Source organism: Bombus flavifrons, chromosome 8 (assembly GCF_040668555.2).
Source record: "Bombus flavifrons isolate JBK064 chromosome 8, iyBomFlav1_principal, whole genome shotgun sequence".
Classification (NCBI taxonomy): Eukaryota; Metazoa; Arthropoda; class Insecta; order Hymenoptera; family Apidae; genus Bombus; species Bombus flavifrons.
Window position 1 is genome coordinate 5,056,124 of NC_138449.1, and position 23,407 is coordinate 5,079,530.

General features: G+C 34.5%; 2 protein-coding genes across 3 annotated transcripts in view; one reads left to right on the forward strand and one right to left on the reverse strand.

Moving 5' to 3' along the window:
* Window positions 1–23,407, forward strand: part of LOC138182277 (cilia- and flagella-associated protein 298) — a 113,799-nt gene that overhangs the window by 9,261 nt on the left and 81,131 nt on the right. The window lies entirely within an intron of this gene.
* Teh4 (tipE homolog 4 phospholipid transfer protein) overlaps window positions 6,161–23,407 on the reverse strand; it is a 31,994-nt gene continuing 14,747 nt past the window's right edge. For both annotated transcript variants that reach the window (XM_069118573.1, XM_069118574.1), the window contains 2 exons: window positions 13,045–13,342; window positions 6,161–10,334 (listed from right to left, as the gene is read on the reverse strand). In XM_069118573.1, the coding sequence (XP_068974674.1) occupies window positions 10,065–10,334; window positions 13,045–13,342 (568 nt within the window). In that variant the 3' untranslated portion in view covers window positions 6,161–10,064. The remainder of the gene's footprint in view (window positions 10,335–13,044; window positions 13,343–23,407) is intronic.

Genomic DNA, 23,407 nt, shown 5'->3' on the forward strand with positions numbered 1-23,407 from the left:
TATTTAAAAACATATATAATATCTACAAACAAATGAAAACTATTAACGTGTCCATTTAAGTAATGATCGGCGAATGTGCACTGATTCTAATTTCGTGTACACATTTCCTGAATAAAATTAAAATATATACTGGCATTAAATCTTCATTCTAATTGAATTTAGTGAGAGCTACTGTGCTCTTGAGCATATTAAAAATACTACTACGCTGCGAACATTGATTCTATCGACCGCACTGCGCGCGATTATGAACATTCTGGAAGTAAAAACGTTTTAATATCTTAATATAGATGTGTTAGGAAGGGAGGAAATATAACGGAAGAAACAAGATACTGTTTACATAATTTTTATCTTCTTCTTATTCCCCGAACGTTTGTTCAGAAAAAACTACTGCTTTGTAAAGCTTAACTATTAAGTGGCTGTTGTTAATTTTTCGTTAATATCATATTATGAAGATTGAATATGTACCTAACTGCGATGAACGTGCATTTTATTTTCTTAATAGTGTCAAATAGTTGAATCTACCGCAAGTTTCTATGCTACAATACAATGAAATAGTAGTTCCAATATGAGTTCCAATATATTCCTATTTAAGATAAAAGAAATGATCAAATGTATTTGAAGTAAAAATAGTGAATTTTCTAATTTTTATTACCTTCACTTTAACATTCTGAACAAGATACATATATGTATAATTGTCTATAATGAGATATATTAGATATTTATTACAAACTATAACTTGTATATCACAAAATAAATCTAAAATCTTCACCAAATACTACGTGCAATCTAATAAGAAAATAATAAAAACATTTACGTACATTTGGCTTTGTTACAATAAATCAAACGTCGCTAACAACGTGAAAAGTCATCAGATTAAACATCAATCGGCATGGCGTCGATAGTACAATCACCTCTGAAGTCAATCACGCAATCGCAATAATCTGTATAAAAGCAAATCAAGACCTTCAAACATTTGGATAAAACTAACACTAATTATGAAATACATATATATACAAAAATGAAGAAATAATCGAATTCTTAGATATCGTTTCGACATCTACATAACAATACAAGCTACCGGCGATTCTAACCTCTAAATACATAATAATCAAAGAAAGAACAAAAAAAGAACATAAAAGAATGATTGATTCTTTCATATAACGATATAACACTGAACAAGTCACTATATGAACGCACATTAATAATAAGTCAATAAGAGCATATAAATGTAGAGAGAATAACAATGAAAATATTATGACGTTAATACTCACATTACGGACGTCAAATAAACTCACACATCTTAAGATAAATCGGCGCGAACATTCGGTCTCCCCCTCCCCTTCTCATTTAAGAATCGCGTTCGAGAATCGCATTCAAGAATCGAAATTTCATACGTTGCATCATAAAACGATTATTAGTTAACGAACTTCGAAATAGAGTGGTACAAGAAATTTTCGCTGTTATAAGAAATATTCAGTCCTACGGTTTTTGTGTAATGAAATCTGTATTATATGGGCACGAATGAGTGGTTTCCTGGAAAAAGGTAAGTGTGCTAGCAAAACGTTTTCATTGTTAATACTATATATGAATATTTTAGAACGTAGACAATTTCTAAATATTTGCGTGCGTTGTCAGCCAAGTGAAATTGATTAATAAGTAATGGAAATAATTAAAGATAATTTTCATCTAGCATGAAATAGAACTATAGCTTTAACATGGAAATTTAATTACATTATTGGATCAGCTTTTATATAGGTTTGGAATTGTTATTAATGTCTAGATTATGTTAAAGTTGTACTATAATTTATTTATTATGATGACGATACAAAAAAAATTAATAATGGAATAAACATAGAAAAATATCATATTTGTTGTATTATTAACAATTTGAAAGATAAAATCACTTATCGAATCAGATCATGTTAAAATCGAAATGGAATTAAGAATATTGTAATTTCTGTTCAAAATTACTGTTCCAATCATCCATCCATCTATTCAACCTGTATAACGGATGAATAACATAAGTACTAAAGAAATACAGAATTTTGTGTCATCTAAAATAAAAATTTATAATTTATAATTTCATAGTTACATTCAATTTTTATTTTAACCATTATGAAGATTATAACCTTATTCTATATATTATAGAATCAATAATGTAGCATGTGACACGAGAATGAAAAGGGAGTCAGATGATCCCCTAAATTGCGTGTCAAAAATATCCAATATACGTTCCTATCTCTGTCTATGGTATAAAATATTTCTTCTGATACTTTGCACAATCGGTATTTCAGAATATGGAACTTGAAAGGGGGTTACAAAGGCGTCATAATTTTATCTTATATCTTGCTTGTGATTTGAATATGTAATGTATTAGATCACTTTACGCACGTTTCAAATGTAATTTTATGAATAACTCCAATAAGAAAGAAGCATGAAGTTCATTTTCTAATTAATCATTTTATATACGGAATATCTCAAATCAATATTTAATCAAAAGTTCATATTAATTATTTTATCTTCTGTGTTTTATGCAACCATTCATTCTGTCTCATAGTATGAACGGTACGGTATCGTTACCGATTTAAAGACTCAGATAGAGCAACATGTATTTTATTATCGACCATTACTGAACGTCCTTTTTAAAGTAGGTTAATTCATTTCAGATGCACACCTCATAGTATAATGAGTATAAATTGTATGTTGTGAGAGATCTAACTGGTTCCTTTTCATATCATATTTATTTCGCGTTAGCATGTTTGTAAAGGAAGAAATATAAATTGTTTAGACGTGATTTGACTGATTGAGCTTCATATGTTGTCGATAATTCAAAAATTTATTTTATTCAAATCATATATTAGAAAGAATCGATGGAGTCATAATTTTGGCAAACAGTGTAAGGAACTTCTGGCATACATTTATATTTTTTCAGTTAAATAAAACAGATTAAGTGGAATAAATCAAAACGTAATTAAATTTAACAAACACAATAAATAATGAAGTTCTGTCAGAAATACATGAGTTTCATGTTCAGAGGATATATTCGTGCCAGTTGAACAAACTCGTTAAACGATTCTTCTATTTCTGTTATCGATCAAGAGCCATAATTGCGTGATTTCCATTTATGTTACAAAGTACATTCAACTGTGACCTATCAATAATAGAATTTATCTCTCATAATTTGCTTTTATCGTTTCATGAATTTTATTTTTTTCCGAATTGATATTTCATAAATTTTCTCTATAGAATATGACATTTTTAAAAATAAAGTATCATATTGAATTAAATCTTTGACACAAGTTTGTTTCATGCAGTTTCCAAACAAAATTCTTCTATAAGTTTTTTAATTTATTGAAATTAGTCAATGGTATATAGAGACTTTGTAATTTAATCTGTAATACTAAACTTTCTATATTTGCAATTTATGCGTAACTGAATATCATTTTTATTTGTTATAAGGTTTTCCGTAATGTAGAGGGATAACGAGCGAAAGTTTTTACAATAAAGTTTTCTAATTTTTCCTATATTTTTCGTATCTGTTCGACAAATTATTTTTCAATGAAGAAATCGTATTTTTTCAAACTGAATTTTTCCAAGCTCCTTTCTTAACGTTATAAGAAAATTGTAGTAAAAAGTTTCAGTTCTTAATCCTGTTTGGAGCTTCAAAACACTTTTGATAATAACTCGAATCGATAGATGAATATTTAAAACAATGGTGCTTAAATTAAGACATTGTAAATATTGAACTTAATACATCACATTTGGTATAAGAAATCCCCCGTCATTAATAAATTCATGTTTTCCTATTTGCATAGTTACAAGCAACAGTTGATATAATAAGAGAGCGACATTAAATACAATCTCGGAAACTTGTCTCGTATCTCTAATGAAATAAAGAATCCTAGACTAGGGTAGATAAAAAGAATTATGGGCGAAAAAAGTAGAAAGAATGAATGTCATCCTTTCAGCTATGTAAACTATCCTTATAAAAAAGCAGCTTCTTTTATTTAGCAATATCATTATTAATGAGTAAGAGAATAGAAAGTAATTAATACAGATATCTAATGAGTATTCTTCCTATCACTAACTTATCTATACTTTAATAAAAAAAGAATTACTAAAATTAATTAGACTACTTAAATAACGACTATGCCTGAGATTAAAAATTCTTCGATCGATGAGAGAAAGACGCAATTCCATATTTCTCTGTTGTTAGGGCGTAGTTATGTGTGTACATTTCGTCAAGGTCTTTGATTACATTAGTGTATCGATCTGATGATTTCAACCCTTCGTGTAAGGTTTAAACTTTATCTAGTGTAAGAATACTCTTTATTTTAGATCATCACACTACGTGGTATATACAAAATATACAAAATATACAAAAAAAGATACAGCCAACTTACGATTATAGAATTATAGGAAAACGAGTGAATAAAAATTATTTGATTGGTTGGCACGTTGATTCGACATTGAATGTACTCGATTTCGACCTACTTTCAATTCTGATGGCTATTAATGTCGACTCGACTTTGTCTCCCTTTTTATTAAGGTAGTAGGATAGTGATTAATGTTAGATTCAACCATCGAATTTCATAAATATAGAAATTTAAGCAATCATGAATTCCAAGGTGATTAATGAACATAAATGTTGTTACAATTTCTTATACTATTACGTAGTCTTATAAAATTTAACCAAATTAACTTTTTATTCCTGGTTTATACATGGTATTAATTCTTTATGTTTAGTTATAGTTTTTTCTTCAAACATATTTAATTCTAAAAAAACAAGAAATGATTATAATCTATATATCTTATATTATTACATGTTCTTATAAAATTGATATTGATTTACTTATTTTTAGTTTATAGTATTCTGTATTATAGCTGGTTATAATATTCTTTATTTCGAAAAAGTTTAATTAAAAAATGTTCATTTATCGCATAAAAGAAAAAAGTACTTAGCATCATTACCAGTACACATATCGTAAGTGTAATCGCTCTATCGTTTGTTATTCTGTAGCTTCTCTGAAACGTGTCCTCGACAAAAAGTACAATAAGACACGCAACTCATGCCAACGTTATTGTACTTTCGTTCTCAATGCTTACATTATGTTTAAAAAAGATCAAAAGATATTCATTAAACTGATATATTGAGGTAAAATTCTCGAATCGCAATTTTTCACACAGCAAACAATGGATTCGTATAATTGAAAGACACCCCGTAATATATGCAGATCCAATAAATATTTCATCTACACGCAATTATGCGAAGAGTACGTACGTGTTCGTGATGGGAATACATAAGCAAAGAGAAGGAGAATAATACTGATTTTTATGCGTGCTCCAATTTTAGCTATCGTACACGATTCCTAAGAGTATTCATTTCTAACAAATTCTACTATTATTATTTTCGATGCTTTACTTATTACATTTCTAGTTTATGAAAAGTGAAATCCAAATCCAAGTACCAAAAATATTAAAATTTATGTATTAGTCGTGTAAGAAATACTAGATTAAGATTCAATTCAATCTACAATATATTCACCACTATTTTGTACAATTCCTTGTCATTTTTACGGTAACTTTTTAATTTTATTTTTGAAAAGTGTTCCTTACGATACATATGTTTGTAATACGTAAAAATAAGAATTTGTGATTCGTAAAAAGTATGAATGTATAAAGTGATTAGACAATATCAAACGAATAACGAAACTGATCTCACTTCTCAAAGAGATAACCATGAAAACCATAAACGCTTGACGCATTTACAATTACAAATATAGATCGCCGTGTAACATGCAAATTAATTGTTTCAGTCATCTCTTTCTGTCTCTTTGCTTCGTATAAATGCATTTCGATAAATGTATTTCGACATGCACGCTTGTTTCCTCCCAATGTAATGCATAAGAAATCGTGTAATAACCGCCCCTCACACGTAAAATAACGAAAGTGCTTTTCAAATATGCTATGTTTCTTAATTTATCGGATATACCATGGTATTTCTAACTGTTGTATAAATCTATATAAATCTACCCTTTCCAATGGAAATATATCTATGAAGATTTTAAGGAATAGAAATTATGTAAAATATGAAAGATTTTAAAATATAGAAATTTGATGAACAATAATTTTATTATAAATGATACATGTAGGTTCCGTTGTTTCATACATACATATATGTTATTACAAATATATTCAGACAATAAATGGATATAACATAAATATATTATATTTATATATATTGTTCATATAAGTACAGATCTCTTCAATTTGTTACATCTTAGCCGCAGTTAGTTAACCCTTTCGCTGTTTAATTCGGTAACACTTAATAAATGCTGTTGGCCCTTTTTCAATCGAAATGTGATTCATTTGACGATTGTATAAATTTATAATTGATGAGAGCTTTTATTTTATTATTCGCTATGAAGTTACTAAAGGCTTTCTTTGTAAGAATGTTTTTGATTCGTATAAGTTTCTAGCGAAAGAGTTACGTTATTCGAAGACACGATTGATTATATTTTATCAATTTTAGCGTAAACGGAAGAAGGCACATATAACATGACGAATATGATAGTGTATAGCTTTATCGGTATTTTACATGCATTGAAAACACAATTTCTTTTGTCTACATGTCATATACTAGCTTGTAATCTACATTTATGGAACACAAACATTAAGCAAAAAATTGTTCTTCAAATAAAATGTTGTCTTGAAACTGTCCAGAAAATATTTTTTATTCTTTGTTATCAAAATTCAGAAAAAAGTGATTGCAATGATTTTTGAATAACGTTTTTATATTAAATGTAATGATCTAAAATGTTGCTGCTCAATCGAGTATTGACATATTACAAGAAGTAAATTGTCTTTCATTATGTTACATAAATATACTTCAAATAGCAACTGTTGAATGACACATTTATTCACATAACTATCATTTCTTGTTCTTTATTCAATCTATTATATTTATTTAAATTTATCTTATGAACAAAAACTTTTATATAATACTATCGAGAGGATGGCATTAGTCATTTGCGATTATACTCTATCTTGTATATCTACAATGATCTTATTAAACAAATAATGTTACTATCAGTGAATTATAAGTAATCCAAAGTTTATTAGAAATAATAATAAAATGTGATATCTTTGAGACCTTCTATAGCTACAAGTTTAAGCTTTCGTAAGATCTAATAGCACGATTCAACATTGACAATCGAAGTTGGTGGCTGTAACACAAGACCAGCAAGCATTTCAGCTACTTTCATAAAAAATCGAATAACACTGCTATCCTGTAAAAGATCTAAATCTCTGATTAAGTTTTAATTGCATTTATCGCAAACGAACGATGCCATAACTTTTTTATAGGCAGTCGCAGCGTTTGAAATGAAATATTTGCTAATAACACTGGTAAATCGATATTTAATCTCTACTCGTTTATACTCTATATTTTGGTATACAACATCACCATCTGTGAAATATAAGTGTACGTTCGTTGACAGTCGAAACTCGAGATCAACCGAGGTTAAATCGGCTTCAATGTACGCTCGAAAACTGGAAACCTAACGAATAACTTCTACAGAATAAATTGTTTTTTTCTTTCTAATCTACCTTGTACATCGAAAGCATCGCGATACTTTTCGCTCGTGCTCTGAATCATCGCGCGCACGGAGAAACATGAATTTTTTACAATTAACCGGTTAACAATATTTCATTGTTGCTCTAGTTGGTGCTTTGTCTCATTCTATTTTCTTCATATTTCCTTTCCTACGAAATATCTATATCTATACAGTCAGAAAATATTTATCACGTGTATAATCACTTTTTAAGTTTTTATGAAACAATATTTCGAACATTTAATTCGAACTTTCTTTCTTTAATTACGATGTTTTGTTCTGAGTTAATTTTTAGAAGTAAATCTTTCAGTAGTTCATTAGTAATCTTATTTTTAGTATTAAAAAGACTTTCTTTATTGAAGGTAAAGTAAAAAGGTACTTTCTTAAATGACATATTAGTAGAAAAAATTTGAGTGTTTTTAATTGTATACACTGCATCATTATTCTATGTCATTATTTCAAATTGAGATATCTTACCGTCTATTAAAGTGTTTGATATTTAACTTTTACAATAAAGTGTCATCTATCATTCTATCTGCGATATAACTTGACAAATGATCATATATAATTAAGAAAAACATTGCTAAAGTTGTCGAAATGATCTATTCTATTTTTATACCAAAAATTTTTTGAAAGAAATTTTAGTTTTGAACCAATTACAAACTACATCCCAGTGGCCGTAAAAAATTCGAGACGTAAAAATAACAAGAATTGCTGAATAAAAACAGTCGAACAATAGAAAGCTTTCAGTTACTCGAAATATCCCAATTTTTAAAACTTGAGATAAAAATTTTGTACTAAACATGAAAGCAAAGACACAGAATATTTAAGAAACTGGCCTCTAATCATAATCTTTCAAGTATTACTTTTATACATATATTGAACATAGTTCTGTTAACATAATTAATCAAAGCTGTTACAAATTATTCAAGGCATCGATGATAATGTAAAATATCCATAGAATGTATACAAATATATGATTAAATGATTATTTAGTTACTTTGGCCACTAATGTGGGTGACTTTTAAACCTCCTACCTTCCTCGTACCTTCATCTTTTGTTTCCACCTGGAAGACGATATAAGATCCATCGCAAGCTTTTGTTTGGACACATTCGCGGCCAATAATTTTATGAAATTCCGAAAGTAAGAAAGCGTAAATTTCTGCAATTAAGGCAAGAATAAAAATTAGAAATATTTGCTTTAATATATTTATCGTATTTCATATCATTTATCATTATTAATTAAAAATTATTATTTAGTTTAATTTATTTCGTATTTAATTTATTATTAATACAAGAAATTTTTGTCTTCTTAGAAACATTAATATTTAACCTTTTTAGTCATGAGAAAGGTATCGGTATTATGGCCGTTAACATTTTATTATACATTCAACAAGTTATGAATTTATTACCCGTTGATTTGTGCTGCACCAAGCTTTTCTTCCGGTTTTCCATTACATTGAACGAACGATGAAATTTCTACGAAGACCGAATAATATTAAAAACAATAAAATATTCTGTTCGAACACATTTTATTGTGCGCTCTTACGGAAAGTGCACGAAGAGAACGCGTGTTGTACATTGCAATTGGATTCACCCATTCGTTTATTACCTATATTCGAACTCAACAACACTGAGTAATTTGTTCGTCTTCACTGGTAATAATATCTGCTAGATAAAAACGGTGATATTTCAGCAAAAAAAGGAAATCAGTCTTTTTTGTTAGGTCTTTAAAAATGTTATTAATTACAAATAAATCCACGCGCACCCCCCCCCCCTTTTTTTTATAGCCATACTCGATCAGAAACGCGTGATACACAAGCTGTATGAAACACGAACCCCTCGGTCATCGATTGTTTATTCCTCCGTTTACCGTTTTATACTTTTTACAAAAGTATACGACGATTAATCGAATTGATAATCGTTTGCGGAAAGCGTTTAATCGACTTTGTAAACAGTGCGATGCAGCTGAAGCGTTTGCACGATCAAAGAACAATTTACGTTCAATATTTCTACGTTTAACATCTTTCTTAGTACTGCCAATTAATTTCACACAAAGGAATACACACGTACACACTTTTTATTCGTTCCACAAATGACAAGGTTCGCTTGGTGAACAATATAATTTATTTTCATCACCGTAAGTAACGTTCATGAGACTACTTAAGGGCAAATTCTGTAATTGCTCTCACTTTTATCATAACTTTACACCGATTTCACAAGATTTCTTGTTAATTCGAATTGTAAAATGCGCGAGATACTATATATTTGACTTCGAGGTTGAAACACATTAATGAATGTCATGAAGGTAATTAAATTCACTGCTAATAAATTTTTAATGAAAATATAACGTTGCCCTTTTGTTCAAAATGAGTCCTCGGCTTCGTCAGTGTCGATCAATGGCACTCTCTCGTAACGGAGCACGGTACTCGTCCCGGATGGCTTAAACTGCTAAAGCGCCATGCTTTTGATCTCGTTCTCGTTTACCTGACCTTGGGACGAGTCCTCTACGAGTCCTTCGTCCTCGCCCTCGACCTCCTGCTTGTCGATGCAGTAACGGCAACGCATCTTCGCATCGTCGCCCACCTGCACCAATCGCGTTATGATAACGAGCGTCGTCAGGCTGATGACGAATGAGCCCGATGGCACGATGATGGCGATCAGCAATTCCGTCCGTGTCTTATTCAGGTCAAAACGTGCCACGACTAATAACGAGTTGTTCTGTAACAAATGACGTTAGAAGCCACGCGGGAAATATCGGAAGTAGGCACGTTACGTAATTGTTGATTGCTCGTCGTTGGGAATAAATGTGAAATAACGTGCCCACGATCTGCTTCGATTATGACTTTTCAGTTTGAAACGTGGAAATGATATATCGAATGAAGATTGGAATCTTTTCTACTTGTATTTACTGAGATATAGTTCTAGCTTGAAGCATGTAGAGTTTAAATCTAATGCGGTGTTCCGACTATTTGTAGCTCAACGTATTCCTAAAAATATTTGTAGGAATGCGAGGTTTGTATGAATGTTAACTGTAACTGAGTTTTTAGTGCTAGGGATAAGTGGAAGTATTGAGTACTTGGGATTAGGGTGAAAGGAGGGAGCGTAGAGATCCAAAGCATTAGGTGGACATGACTGAACGTATCTTGGGAATGTCTGTGTAATTTTCGTGGACTGAGTGAAATAAACTGCAGAATAGGCAGAGAGATTGTAGGATGCATATATATTATATGGAAGATCCATAAAATCTTGTGTTGTTCTATCTTGCCACGCATTGGATATCATACTTAAGAATTATTTCTAATCTATATAATTATAATCTTATTTGGCGTTAAAATTGATTTCCAACTCTGTTTTACATTTTTGCAATGAAAGTTTCTGAATATACATATATTCATTTGTAAATTAGATAGATAGGTAGCATAAATAGTAATTAATTACATAAAATGATTACATAAACTTTTAATCAAATGTTAATTGATGTATAGAAGCATACACTTGTTGTTAGTGATAAATCGTCCCAGGCGATATTTACTCTCTAATTACCCTATGTTGAAGGGAAACATCAAATGTATAATATGTGATTGCTACACATATGTATGTATGTGATACATATCTATAAATTTGTCCTGTATACTGAAATATAGCTACGTAATAAAACGGTAGTTTACGATTTCTTTGATGTATTTTTATATCCCTTTATTGAAAGGGTGTAAAAAGCATTGAAATGACGTTTTGACAATGCAAAGGCAAAGGCAGATAGAAGAAGAAGATAGAAGATAGAAGAAGGCTGGTTCTTAAAAAATTTAGGATTTAAATTGCCAACACGAATGTTTGATGAAAAATAAAACAGCTTCCTCGTACAATTTTCTCTCTGTAGGTTTGACTTTTTTATGTTTGCCCTATTTTCTTGTTTCTTCCTCAAAGAAAAATTATTCTTGGAATAAAGTTTAATTAAACTGAATATATTGTTTTTCATAAATCTTGTAAAAGTTTATTTTTTAAGGATACCGAAATAGTTAATTAAATTCCAGGAGTTTCGTGATGTTATCGAATTTTATATTCTCGAAAATTTCAAAATTGTTTTTTACGATCTTAAAGGAAACTTAATTAAAAGGACAGCAGTATAGCAAAATACCATTAATTGCAAAGAGAATTTTATTCCAAATAAGACATTGATTGATATTAATTTTGAATTAACATTCACATTACCACGTTTTAGTTATTTTCATTAATTAAACATAACATTTCTAGGATATTCGTACAATCTCAAACGTTATGTTCAGTGATTTATTCCATATTACTAGTTTCAAAATACGTTAAAATAAATCAATAATTGCTAGATTAGTAATAACGAAATATGCGCGAAACAGAGGTTCACGCTTCTCCATTAAAAATGAATATAACTCGAAGCTTACTTGAACCATGGCGCGGAAGTATGCCGGGAAAAAAAGGAATAATTAAATGCATAGGGCTTCGTTGGACTCCGTAATTTAATTCGTGAAAGTGGAAGACGAGGGAGCCGATCGTTGAGAGCTGCGCGAAACTCTCTGTTACAAAATAATTTCGTTGAAGATCCAATTAAAGGAAACCGAATAACGAGTGCAACGGTAACGTATTCTTTTTTGTAGAAATAAAAAAAGAAGAAATATAAAAACAGTTTGCGTTGTTTAGGATGCAGTTCCACTCGAGTCATTCATTAAACCTTACGTCTTGAATTGAACAAAACAAAGCAATTATTACGTAATATTTTTATTCCCATAGATACTCGTAGAAATGTTCAAAGGACGTAACGGTACATTTTCCCTGTTAATCTATACTTGAAAAGTTTAATTGCAGGAAAATTCACAGTAATTCTTGTTCAATGTTGCTTAATGCAATTTTCCACCAGCCAAAAGTTTCATTTCGCTTGATGCCGATTCTATCAAAGTTTGAGCGTATTAAAACATACCAGCCGGTGGATGGTTCGATTCAATTAAAAAGTTGATTAGGCGGTGTTGAAAGTACTGGTGTGTTTTTCTAATGAAATTAATCTTCTATACACCATGAGCCTTTGTTTCAAAGCTTTACGAAGCTTTCACGCGGAATATTTACATTAGAAAAGATTTCATGGTGGCAGAAAAACTCATTTCTTACTTTAATAACAGGGATACTACTGTAAAATTGAGAAAATTTTCTATAGAATCGTTCTTTATACGTTTCTTATATAATTTCTTTCATGGTTTTAGAGAAGTAAATGTCATGCAGAAACATTAGTTTGAAGCAACAGGTTCTTAAAAGCATTGCTAAGTAAAGACTTATGAAATGGAATGTGTTCAAGAAAGTCGTGTAAAGGCACAATATTTTTTTTTTTTAAGAAAAATGATTTCATAAGAGAAAATTGAAAAAGCTAATGTTTAAAGAAAATGAGATATTCCAGAAAATAGCATACCTTTATGTAGTAACAGGGGTATCGACTTTGTGCCGTCTGATTGTCACCATCCCGGCCATGAGTAGCGAGAAAATCTTTACATTCTCCTTTCAGGGTGTTGACACAGCCTTCGTAGTTGATATAAAGGCGGGAACTATTGTAAATTGTCAGCGATCGTTGTGCCGGCACGTAGACATTCGTAGGATCCACAGGGTATTGTAAGCTCTTTTCATATATATTCAGAAAGCTCGTAAAATTGATACTCGGCTCAGGTACTGAGATCTCCTTTAATAAGGTGCCATTCACGCAATCCTGCGTCCTGCGGAGAAGAAGCCAAAACCTGACTTACGAAACGACGTTCTAAAATGTTGTTACGTATTTTTCCCATTGTGTTTCCTCTTCAGAAAATGTGGGAAAAATACTTCCTCTTTTAACATTTGAAAGTTTCCTAATAAATTTCTTTTAGTAAATTAAAGAGTATGAGCTTGATAATAAATTGCCCGAAAACATTCTTAACATTTTTTCACACAGAGTTTCATGTTGGAATAAGTCGGAGAAGAATGCGTATAAAAACGTAATACACAGGGCAGAATAATGTTGGTAGAGACATTTGTAATAACTTTTACATTCAGAAAATGTTCTACATTTACAAAGTTTTTGCTATCTAACATGATGATCTGAAAGAACAATATAGACCATTCGTACTGACATTTACTAATATACATGTATGTGTAAGTACAAGCGAGATCACGTGTAAGCTCATCTGTAATCGACAAATCTTTAATATCGACATATTCGAAATCGAAGCTTTGTGTGTACAAACAACGTTCCACGTTTTATATAAGAATTCTATTCAAAAATGTCATTTTGAATAGAATAATCCTTACACGTATATAATAATCTTTACATGTTTCACCCAGAAAACAAGTTGTTGACAAAGTGGAATAGTCTATACAAGTTGCCTCATTTTCCTCATTGAAACATTCCTTCGTAAACACATTTCAAAAGAAATTTCGCTTGCTCCAACCGCGAATGCTTGACTACACATCTTTCGAAACGACTGTTTTTATTCGGTGATTCGGTGTAAAAATCCTGCCTCATTGTTCCCTGGTTCTTATACCCGTCGACCGTTTTGGCCCGGCGCCCTTAATGTGGGCGTTCGTAAATATAAAAGAAGAGTACAGATGAAGTATCGAAATAAAAGAAGCGAGGAGAAAACACACGAGCCAGAAAAACTGGAAAGATAGGGAATGAATCGGTGGGTAGAGCCGCAGGATCAATGGTTGCCATGGAAATACCCTTATCGGCGTCTTCTAGAGCCAAAGAACTAGAATATATGGAAACTACACGTGTCCATGATAAGTAAATGATACGGAATTGCAAAAGTACAGTTACGTACTTAAAGTGACTCACGAAAGCATTTGAACATATACCACAGAAAACTTTCATATAGTATATGTATTGTTACGTCACGTGAGATGGTCCGTGCGACATCCTTCATTGTCTGAACGTCAAGGCCCAAGCACCATTATACAGACCCTCAATAAACCTAAGGCCCCACCATAAACTGAATCTTATTAGTTTGCAGGAACCTTTAATCCTGTAAGTATTTTCGGTTTATAGCTGGTACTGAAAACAGTCCTTAGGTTTATTGCACGTTCTTACAAATTACGGAGAAAGCGAGTAGTTACCTAACGGAAAAAGTGGATACTTGTTTAACGGAAAAGCCGGTTTTCCTATGAACAAGGTCACCCCCGAGCCACGTCGGTAGGAGGCTTTCTCCTCTAATCTTCTTTTATTAACGTTGGCTATAACCAATGGGCATTGCGAATCGTTACTCTCACTTTTCTAACGAAAAGTGTGAACAACGAATCCACGTCCTTAGTTCAAAAGACACACCCACACCGAGCTTTTCGCCGTAATCACACAAGAACGAACTTCTCTGGTTCTCATCACTACAAAGCAGTCACTTCATCTCTCTAGACTTGTGCTCTAGACTACAGAGTGGTCACTTCATATCTATACTTAGTCTGTTCAATTGCTATTTCTGCTACATCAAGAAAGTCACCTTCTTCTTATATCCAACTGTAAGGGCCTTGCTCTATTACGAAAGATTCAGTGCTCATCTACCGGAGTGTCATACTTCAAAGTATCGTCTACGACATTTATATCATACGTAACGGTGTAACTCTTTAGTGTATTGAGTGTTGGAAATACAAATTTTATAACCCTGTTAATCGCAGTGTTATACCACATCAATCACCCCTATTATCCCACAAGAAATAAGGGGAACGATCTGTTCGTGGTGTCGATTCTTATAATTGTAAAGGGAATTTACAGACTCCCGTTAACGCGCTTCCTCGCGATCGTGTCTCCCCGCAAAAGATCGAAAATACATGTATACTATGCGTGTCATATGAAGTTTCATTTGAAATTTCATCAACGTTTCACTGCAATGCTAGTGAAATTTCAGAATTTTTCGTGTAACACTCATAATATATTCATAACAAGTCTTTATAGTTGTTCAAATATTCCGATGAGCCATTGTGCATCAAAACCTTTAAGATTTAAATTTTAAGACCTTTCAGGAACATAGGTCTTCGAACGGCACAAATTTGATCGAAAATTTTATATTTACGGATTTGTATAAGATAATTTCGGAAAACGGCAACCAGTCCTATTGATGCAAATTGAGGTGTGAATATGACGCAATTATCTGCAAGCACAGTTCTAAGAATACAAATTGTAGCATAATTCACGGTAGCAAACATGTTTGTACGAGCTTCGCGACCAAAGAATTTCCATAGGAAGTTTCCAAGATCGTACTGAGAGCCGATTGAATCGAATATTGACTTGGCCGCTTTATCGTGTGGGTTTGCGATCACCGAGAAATATCGCGATAGACAGCTTTTCGTTAGTCTATTGTGTAATTTCTCCTGTTACGTCGATATTCTTCTTTCCGAAAACTCACGAATCGTCAGCACTAAAAGGAACCAAATGCACGCGGCCAAAATACAGAAAAACGAAAGGCTCGGACCGTTTAACCTCAGGGAGGCATTGATCCCAATGTAATCAAGAACGTCGATCTTCTCTAGCCGACTAACTGCGTTGTTCTAGACAGACACACTGAATAATGTATCAACTATTTAGATATTAATTCGATGCATTAAGAAAAAAAATAATATTTACGCGTATTTTATTATTACGAGTATCTATAGATCACGTAGTAAAACAAATAATGAAAATAATTACCATTCTCTATAACCTTGGTTTATTTTTTTGATCATATATTAGTCAGTATGTTCATGTAAACACTCGATCGAAATCCAAATGCTTTACGTTGTATACTTTATATATCTTCGCATATTAATTTTTTCACACTTAAACTTCTTATAAATGTATGTCGGAGATGAGAGGACATCGGAGCCTCCCCTTTGGAACTTTGGGAAAAACCCTTAATATTATAATGTAGATTCTAATCATAGCCGTAATTAAGCAATTGTCGTTATTCGATTCGATTGTATTTGTTCAAGATTTGCGATAAAGAGCTTAGGCTCGAAGCGACAACCAGTCGCAACTTTGTCTAACAAAGGTATGGGGTAATAGTATAACTCTCCTTAAAAAGAAATAGTTGTAGCGGCACTCGACAGTAAACACTCCAATGGTTTGTGTCCCGTGGCTCGCCACACGCAGACCCTATTCTCCGGGTTAGATGATTACCTCCACAGTACATGTGCAGTTAGCCTGAGGACCCATTATAAATCTTAAGATTTAGTTAACTAAAGTCCTTCAAACAGACAAACAGTCTTTGTCCCAATTACGGGAATATAGGGGAAACTTAATTTTGTACACGAACGACGCTTCCCGCTAGCAACTTTTCCCAAGGGCGGCTAGTATCCTTCTCTGACCACCAACATGGAAATTGACCAATTAGCAGTAACGTCAATTTCCCTCACTTTCCGGACTTTTCTCCACGAATCCCATGATCTCATGCCCTTGGACACACCCATCATAGTTTTCCTCTACAGGGTCACTGTGACGGAGAGACACTCTCTCGCGTACGGTCTCATCAACGAGTTAAGTAACGTCTTTACGATCCGTGAATATTTCACGTCGTAACATATAGTCCAACTTAGACTTTAACGAAAGTAATAAATTCGCCATCCCCTTGACCGCGGATTCGTTATCGAACCTGAGGCCATTGTCATTAGTGTTACGAGTGCCTAATCGCCGCAGTTAATTGTCGAATCGGTTGTATCCATACTTGTGTTAATAAACTCTATCTTCATTGTATCACAACGATGGCTGATTCCAGTGGAGATTCATCAAACGCCCATAACCTTAATCCCAAGCCAACCCGACATCAGAAGTGGGATCAGTGCCGGTTATAACAATGCAAGAGCATATGACTATCATGCGCGAGTTAATCCAGACGCTGGTGCCGAAACCGAGTGCGGAACCTATAAATCTAGTGCTACCACGTTTTAACCCCGATCGCGGGCGCCGATCCAGCCGCATGGTGTGTAGCTGCTAATCTCCTTATGAAGGGCAATCCTTTACAAGACAACGCGCTAGTTTCTGCTTTAAATAGTGCTCTAAAGGGTTCTGCAGCGCATTGGTTTACGCAGATAGTGAACGGCAAAGAGCTTACCTGGCCGATGTTTAAGGAACTTTTTACTGCGCGTTTTGGTGGCAAAGATACAGCAACCTCGACGCTAATGAATATATCCAAAGAACAACCACAGAAGGACGAAAACATGGCAGCTTACGCCATTCGTCTCCGCTCCCTCCTGAAGACGAAGTAGCAAAATGTAACTATGGCGGAAGTAATCAACGCTATCATTCTTTGTCAAGTGAGCCCACAAGATCAGCGCATTGAACAAATAGCACTTGAGAAGGATATCAAGACCGAGGACCAATTTCTAAGTGAAATGGGAGTTCTCGCTCTCGCGAAGAGGCCGGCGTCTTCGACAAGTAATACATTAACTGGCCCCGAAACCAAACGACACAAGCTACCTGACTCCTGGAATAAGTGCCTTTACTGTGGTGTTTTCGGACATAAAATAGCGGAGTGCCGCAAGAGGATGAGGATCGAGAAACAGAGGGATACGCGACGCCTAGAAGGAAGCCGACCAGCTACATCGTCCAAGGTGTTTTGTTTCAAGTGTAGTGGGAAGGGTCATATCGTGCCTGATTGTCCATTACTGCGGAAAAGAAATTATGATTCCAATAACGAACGTCGAGTTGACTCCTGTGTGGTGGAGTCTCCAACTGGTAGATTAAGTCATCTGGGTGAGTCGTTCCCATTTTATTTCGATTCTGAAGCCGAATGCTCATTAATTAAAGACGCAGCCTCGAAATTTTCTGGCAAAATAACGACTGATATAGTAGTAATGCGAGGAATAGGAAATACTTGTGTTAAAAGTACATCTCAGATTTTGTCCATTATATGTATTAATGGTTTTACATTGGAGATAACTTTTCATATCCTTGCTGATAGTTATTTAAAATACGATATCATGATTGGTCGCGAAATTTTAAGCCAAGGTTTTGACATAAATATTACGCGAAATAGCCTCGTTATTTGTAAAACAAAGACAAGTAATGCCTGAAAAATGCACCGTCCGTTTTTCAGAGGGCCATCCTCAATGCCTTAGGCGACCTCGCTTATTGATACGTTGTTGTTTACTTGGATGACATCCTAATCATTGCCGACTCGATAGATCAAGCTTTAGAAATATTGGACACCGTATTAACCTCGTAAAAGCCGGATTTTCTATTAATTTTTCTAAATGCTCTTTTCTAAAGACGTCGGTATTCTATTTGGGATATGTAATTCATAACGGAGAAGTTCGTCCCAACCCGGGTAAAATACAAGCCGTGAGTTCTTTACCCGCACCAACGACCGTCACACAGCTTAGGCAGTTCATAGGTTTAGCCTCTTACTTTCGAAAATTCGTTCCTAAATTTTCACAGGTAATGAAATCTCTGTATGCACTTACTTCCGGTAACAAAAACGTAACTTGGACGGATAGGCATAAAAAAATAAGGCAAAAGGTAATTCCGTTCTGACTGATGCGCCGGTGTTAATGATATTCGACCCCAATTACCCGATAGAGCTAGATACTGACGCTAGTTCGGAGGGATATGGGGCTATTTTAATGCATAAGGTTGAATGTAAAAATAGAATAGTAGAATATTACAGTAAAAGAACTAGCCCTGCGGAATCTAGGTATCATTCCTATGAACTAAAGACATTAACAGTTGTAAACGCCGTCAAACATTTTTGGCACTATCTACATGGACGAGAATTTCTTGTCGTCACTGATTGTAATTCCTTGAAGGCATCCTGTAATAAAGTATATTTAAATGACAGGGTTTACAGGTGGTGGGCTTACCTACAAACTTTTACCTTTAACATTATGTATCGAGAAGGCAAACTAATGGCCCACGCAGATTTCTTTTCGCGGAACCCTGTAGACTTGGATCACCGTACGATCGACAAAGTTACAGTGAAAGAAATCAACCTGACCGAAATCACCGAAGTTTGGCTATTAGCGGAACAACGCCTCGATCCCCAAATCTCGGATATAGTTAATAAATTGTAAAACTAGAAGCTCGCCGAAGATATCGCGAATACGTATGAATAACGATCCGGTACCCTTTATCGTAAAATACAAAGAAAAGGCAGAACTCTCTGCTTGCCCATTGTCCCGAGAGGTTTTAGATGGTCCGTTATTAATCATGTGCACCAGTCCATTATGCACTTGGGTTGGGATAAAACGCTCGAGAAGCTGTACGAGTATTACTGGTTCGAAGGAATGGCGAAATATGTTCGTAAATTCGTAGAGAACTGTCATGCTTGTCAAGTTTCAAAGGCAAGTTCAGGTAAAATACAAGCTGAATTACATCCTATACCTAAGACCAGCATACCTTGACATAGAGTTCACATGGACATAACGGGCAAGCTAAGCGGTAAAAGTGACTTGAAAGAATATGTCATTGTTTTGGTCGACGTCTTCACTAAATTCGTATATCTGCATCATACTCGTAAAATAGATTCCCTTGGTATCGTTAAAACACTTAAGTATGCTATATTTTTATTCGGGAGTCCCCGCTGGATAATAGCGGACCAGGGAAGATGTTTTAAGGGCAAAGAATTTCAAGATTTTTGTCAAGATAGACACATTAAATTCCACTTAATGGCAACCGGTGTTAGTAGAGCTAATGGACAGGTAGAGCGTATTATGGGTACGCTAAAAAATATATTCACAACAACAGAAACGACCGGGCGGTCTTGGCAAGACGCGATTGGGGAAATACAACTGGCTTTAAATTGCACCACCAACCGCGTGACTAAGTCGAGCCCACTGGAACTGTTAATCGGTAAAACAGCAAGACCCTATGGCTTGTCCCTACCCGACAATATCGAAGAAAGAGAAGTAGGCATCTCCGATGTAAGACAGCAGGCAATAAAGAATATAGAGACTAGCGCTAAATATGATAAAGATAGATTCGACAAAACAAAAGCTAAAGTAGTTAGGTTTAATCTTGGTGATTTTGTATTACGTAAGAATGAGTAAGGAAATCAAACTAAGTTAGATCCAAAATTTAAGGGTCCATTTGTAACAGCAGAAATTTTGGAAAGAGATAGATATACCTTAAAGACATTAGATGGTAAACGATCATACAAATACAGTCATGATAGATTCAGAAAATGCCAGATAGTTGCATTCCTGCTGAATTGGATGTCTGTAGTGATGGCAAGAACAGTGACCATGACGATATGAGTACCCCGTTCTCAGAGGATCATTATTACCGTAGCATTTAGCAGAGTGACTTTACATGTGCCCAAGTGTGGCCGTGTGATGAAGTTCACGTGGGCCCCGGTGCGGCCGTGTAGTGAAGTTTACATGAGCCCACATGTGGCCGTGTGATGAAGTTCACATGGGCCCAGGTGCGGCCGTGTGGTGAAGTTCAGTGTTTTCACATACGCCCAATGCGACAATGTGAGGTAATAAGGTGTAAGATCGAGCATAATGGTTCACATACGCTTACGGGTGGTCATGTGGTCCAAACAAATTAGATGCGAGATCAACACAATTACCGAATTTAGTTTGGGTGTCATTAGCACTATGGCCATAACATCTAACATAATGTGTTCACATAAGCTCAAAGTGGTAATGTGATCTAGAAAAGTAAGATTCACTAGGTGCGATATCGAGAATGGTCTGTCATGTCATTACGATCTGACTGGTAATCAACAAGATACAACTAACACTTTGAATACTAACCATAATGCTACTGATTTCTGTTTTATTTTATTTGTTATTAAACATCCAATCAAAATTGTGTTGTTGAACTGGACCCTTGGCTTATTTGGACATTTAGTTAAATTGTAAATAACGTTAGTTGTATCGAGTCTAATGTTGGGAAAACCCAATATTTTAGTCATACCCGAGGACGTGTGATAGTCAGGATGGCCGTGTCGGAGATGAGAGGATATCGGAGCCTCCCCTTTGGAACTTTGGGAAAAACCCTTAATATTATAATATAGATTCTAATCATAGCCGTAATTAAGCAATTGTCGTTATTCGATCCGATTGTATTTGTTCGAGATTTGCGATAATGAGCTTAGGCTCGAAGCGACAACCAGTCGCCGAACGTAGCCGCGGTCAAGGGATGAACGCTTTGTCTAACAAAGGTATGGGGTAATAGTATAGCTCTCCTTAAAAAGAAATAGTTGTAGCGGCACTTGACAGTAAACATTCCAACGGTTTCTGTCCCGTGGCTCGCCACACGCAGACCCTATTCTCCGGGTTAGATGATTACCTCCACAGTACATGTGCAGTTAGCCTGAGGACCCATTATAAATCTTAAGATTTAGTTAACTAAAGTCCTTCAAACAGACAAACAGTCTTTGTCCCAATTACGGGAATATAGGGGAAACTTAATTTTGTACACGAACGACGCTTCCCGCTAGCAACTTTTCCCAAGGGCGGCTAGTATCCTTCTCTGACCACCAACATGGAAATTGACCAATTAGCAGTAACGTCAATTTCCCTCACTTTCCGGACTTTTCTCCACGAATCCCATGATCTCATGCTCTTGGACACACCCATCATAGTTTTCCTCTACAGGGTCACCGTGACGGAGAGACACTCTCTCGCGTACGGTCTCATCAACGAGTTAAGTAACGTCTTTACGATCCGTGAATATTTCACGTCGTAACATATAGTCCAACTTAGACGTTGACGAAAGTAATAAATTCGCCATCCCCTTGACCGCGGATTCGTTATCGAACCTGAGGCCATTGTCATTAGTGTTACGAGTGCCTAATCGCCGCAGTTAATTGTCGAATCGGTTGTATCCATACTTGTGTTAATAAACTCTATCTTCATTGTACCACAACGATGGCTGATTCCAGTGGAGATTCATCAAACGCCCATAACCCTAATCCCAACGCCAACCCGACATACATGTGAAATAACGTAGATGTACATAATATTTCTTTGAAATTAATAATTAAATAGAATTGGATAAGACAAGCAGTCTTTATCCCAAATTGACCAATTAACAGCAGCGTCAATTTCCCTCACTTCCCGAATGAAGACATCTCTCCACGAATCCTAGGATTTCGTGTTCTTAGACACACCCCATCATAGTTTTCCTCGACAGCGTCACCGTGACAGAAAGTCACTCTCGCTAGTGTACGAGCTCTTGGACTAGTTAACTAACTTCTTGCTATCAATTCCAACTTAGACTTCGACGAAGGAATAAGCCTATTAACCCGTTGGCCGCGGATTCGTTGTTGGACCTAGGATCATTGTCATTAGCTTCTCGAGTGTCTGATTACCGCGGTTACTTGTCAAATTCTGTAGTAGTCGTATTTACACTAGTCAATGTCTTCTTCATTGCATAGCAGCCATGTGTAGTTCAAATGAGGATTCGTTTCACGCCCCTAACCCTAATCATAATGAGAACTCGACATATATATATGCGACTGTTTGTTTTCTGACGTCTTAATTATGTCACCAGACAGTTCTCGAACTTATTCGAACTAATTTGAAGCCGTTACTCGAGTCTCCTTGGATTTGCATTCGAGATCTTAGTTGTCACGGAATGACGTCACTAAAGAGTATCGACTAAACGAGTGACACAAGGGTACGCAACAGTTTGATTCAATGTTACTTGACCTCAAAGTTACTCATTCATTACAGCTTTTTCATATCTATATAGTTTATCTGAGAAACGATTTAAATTTAATTCAACTTTTCATTATGGTTTACACTGTTCTGTTGAATAACTTCATTCAGGTTTTTTATATGAGAAAGAAAGTTTCTTACATAAATATGAACCAATTACAAAATAATTTTACTTCGAA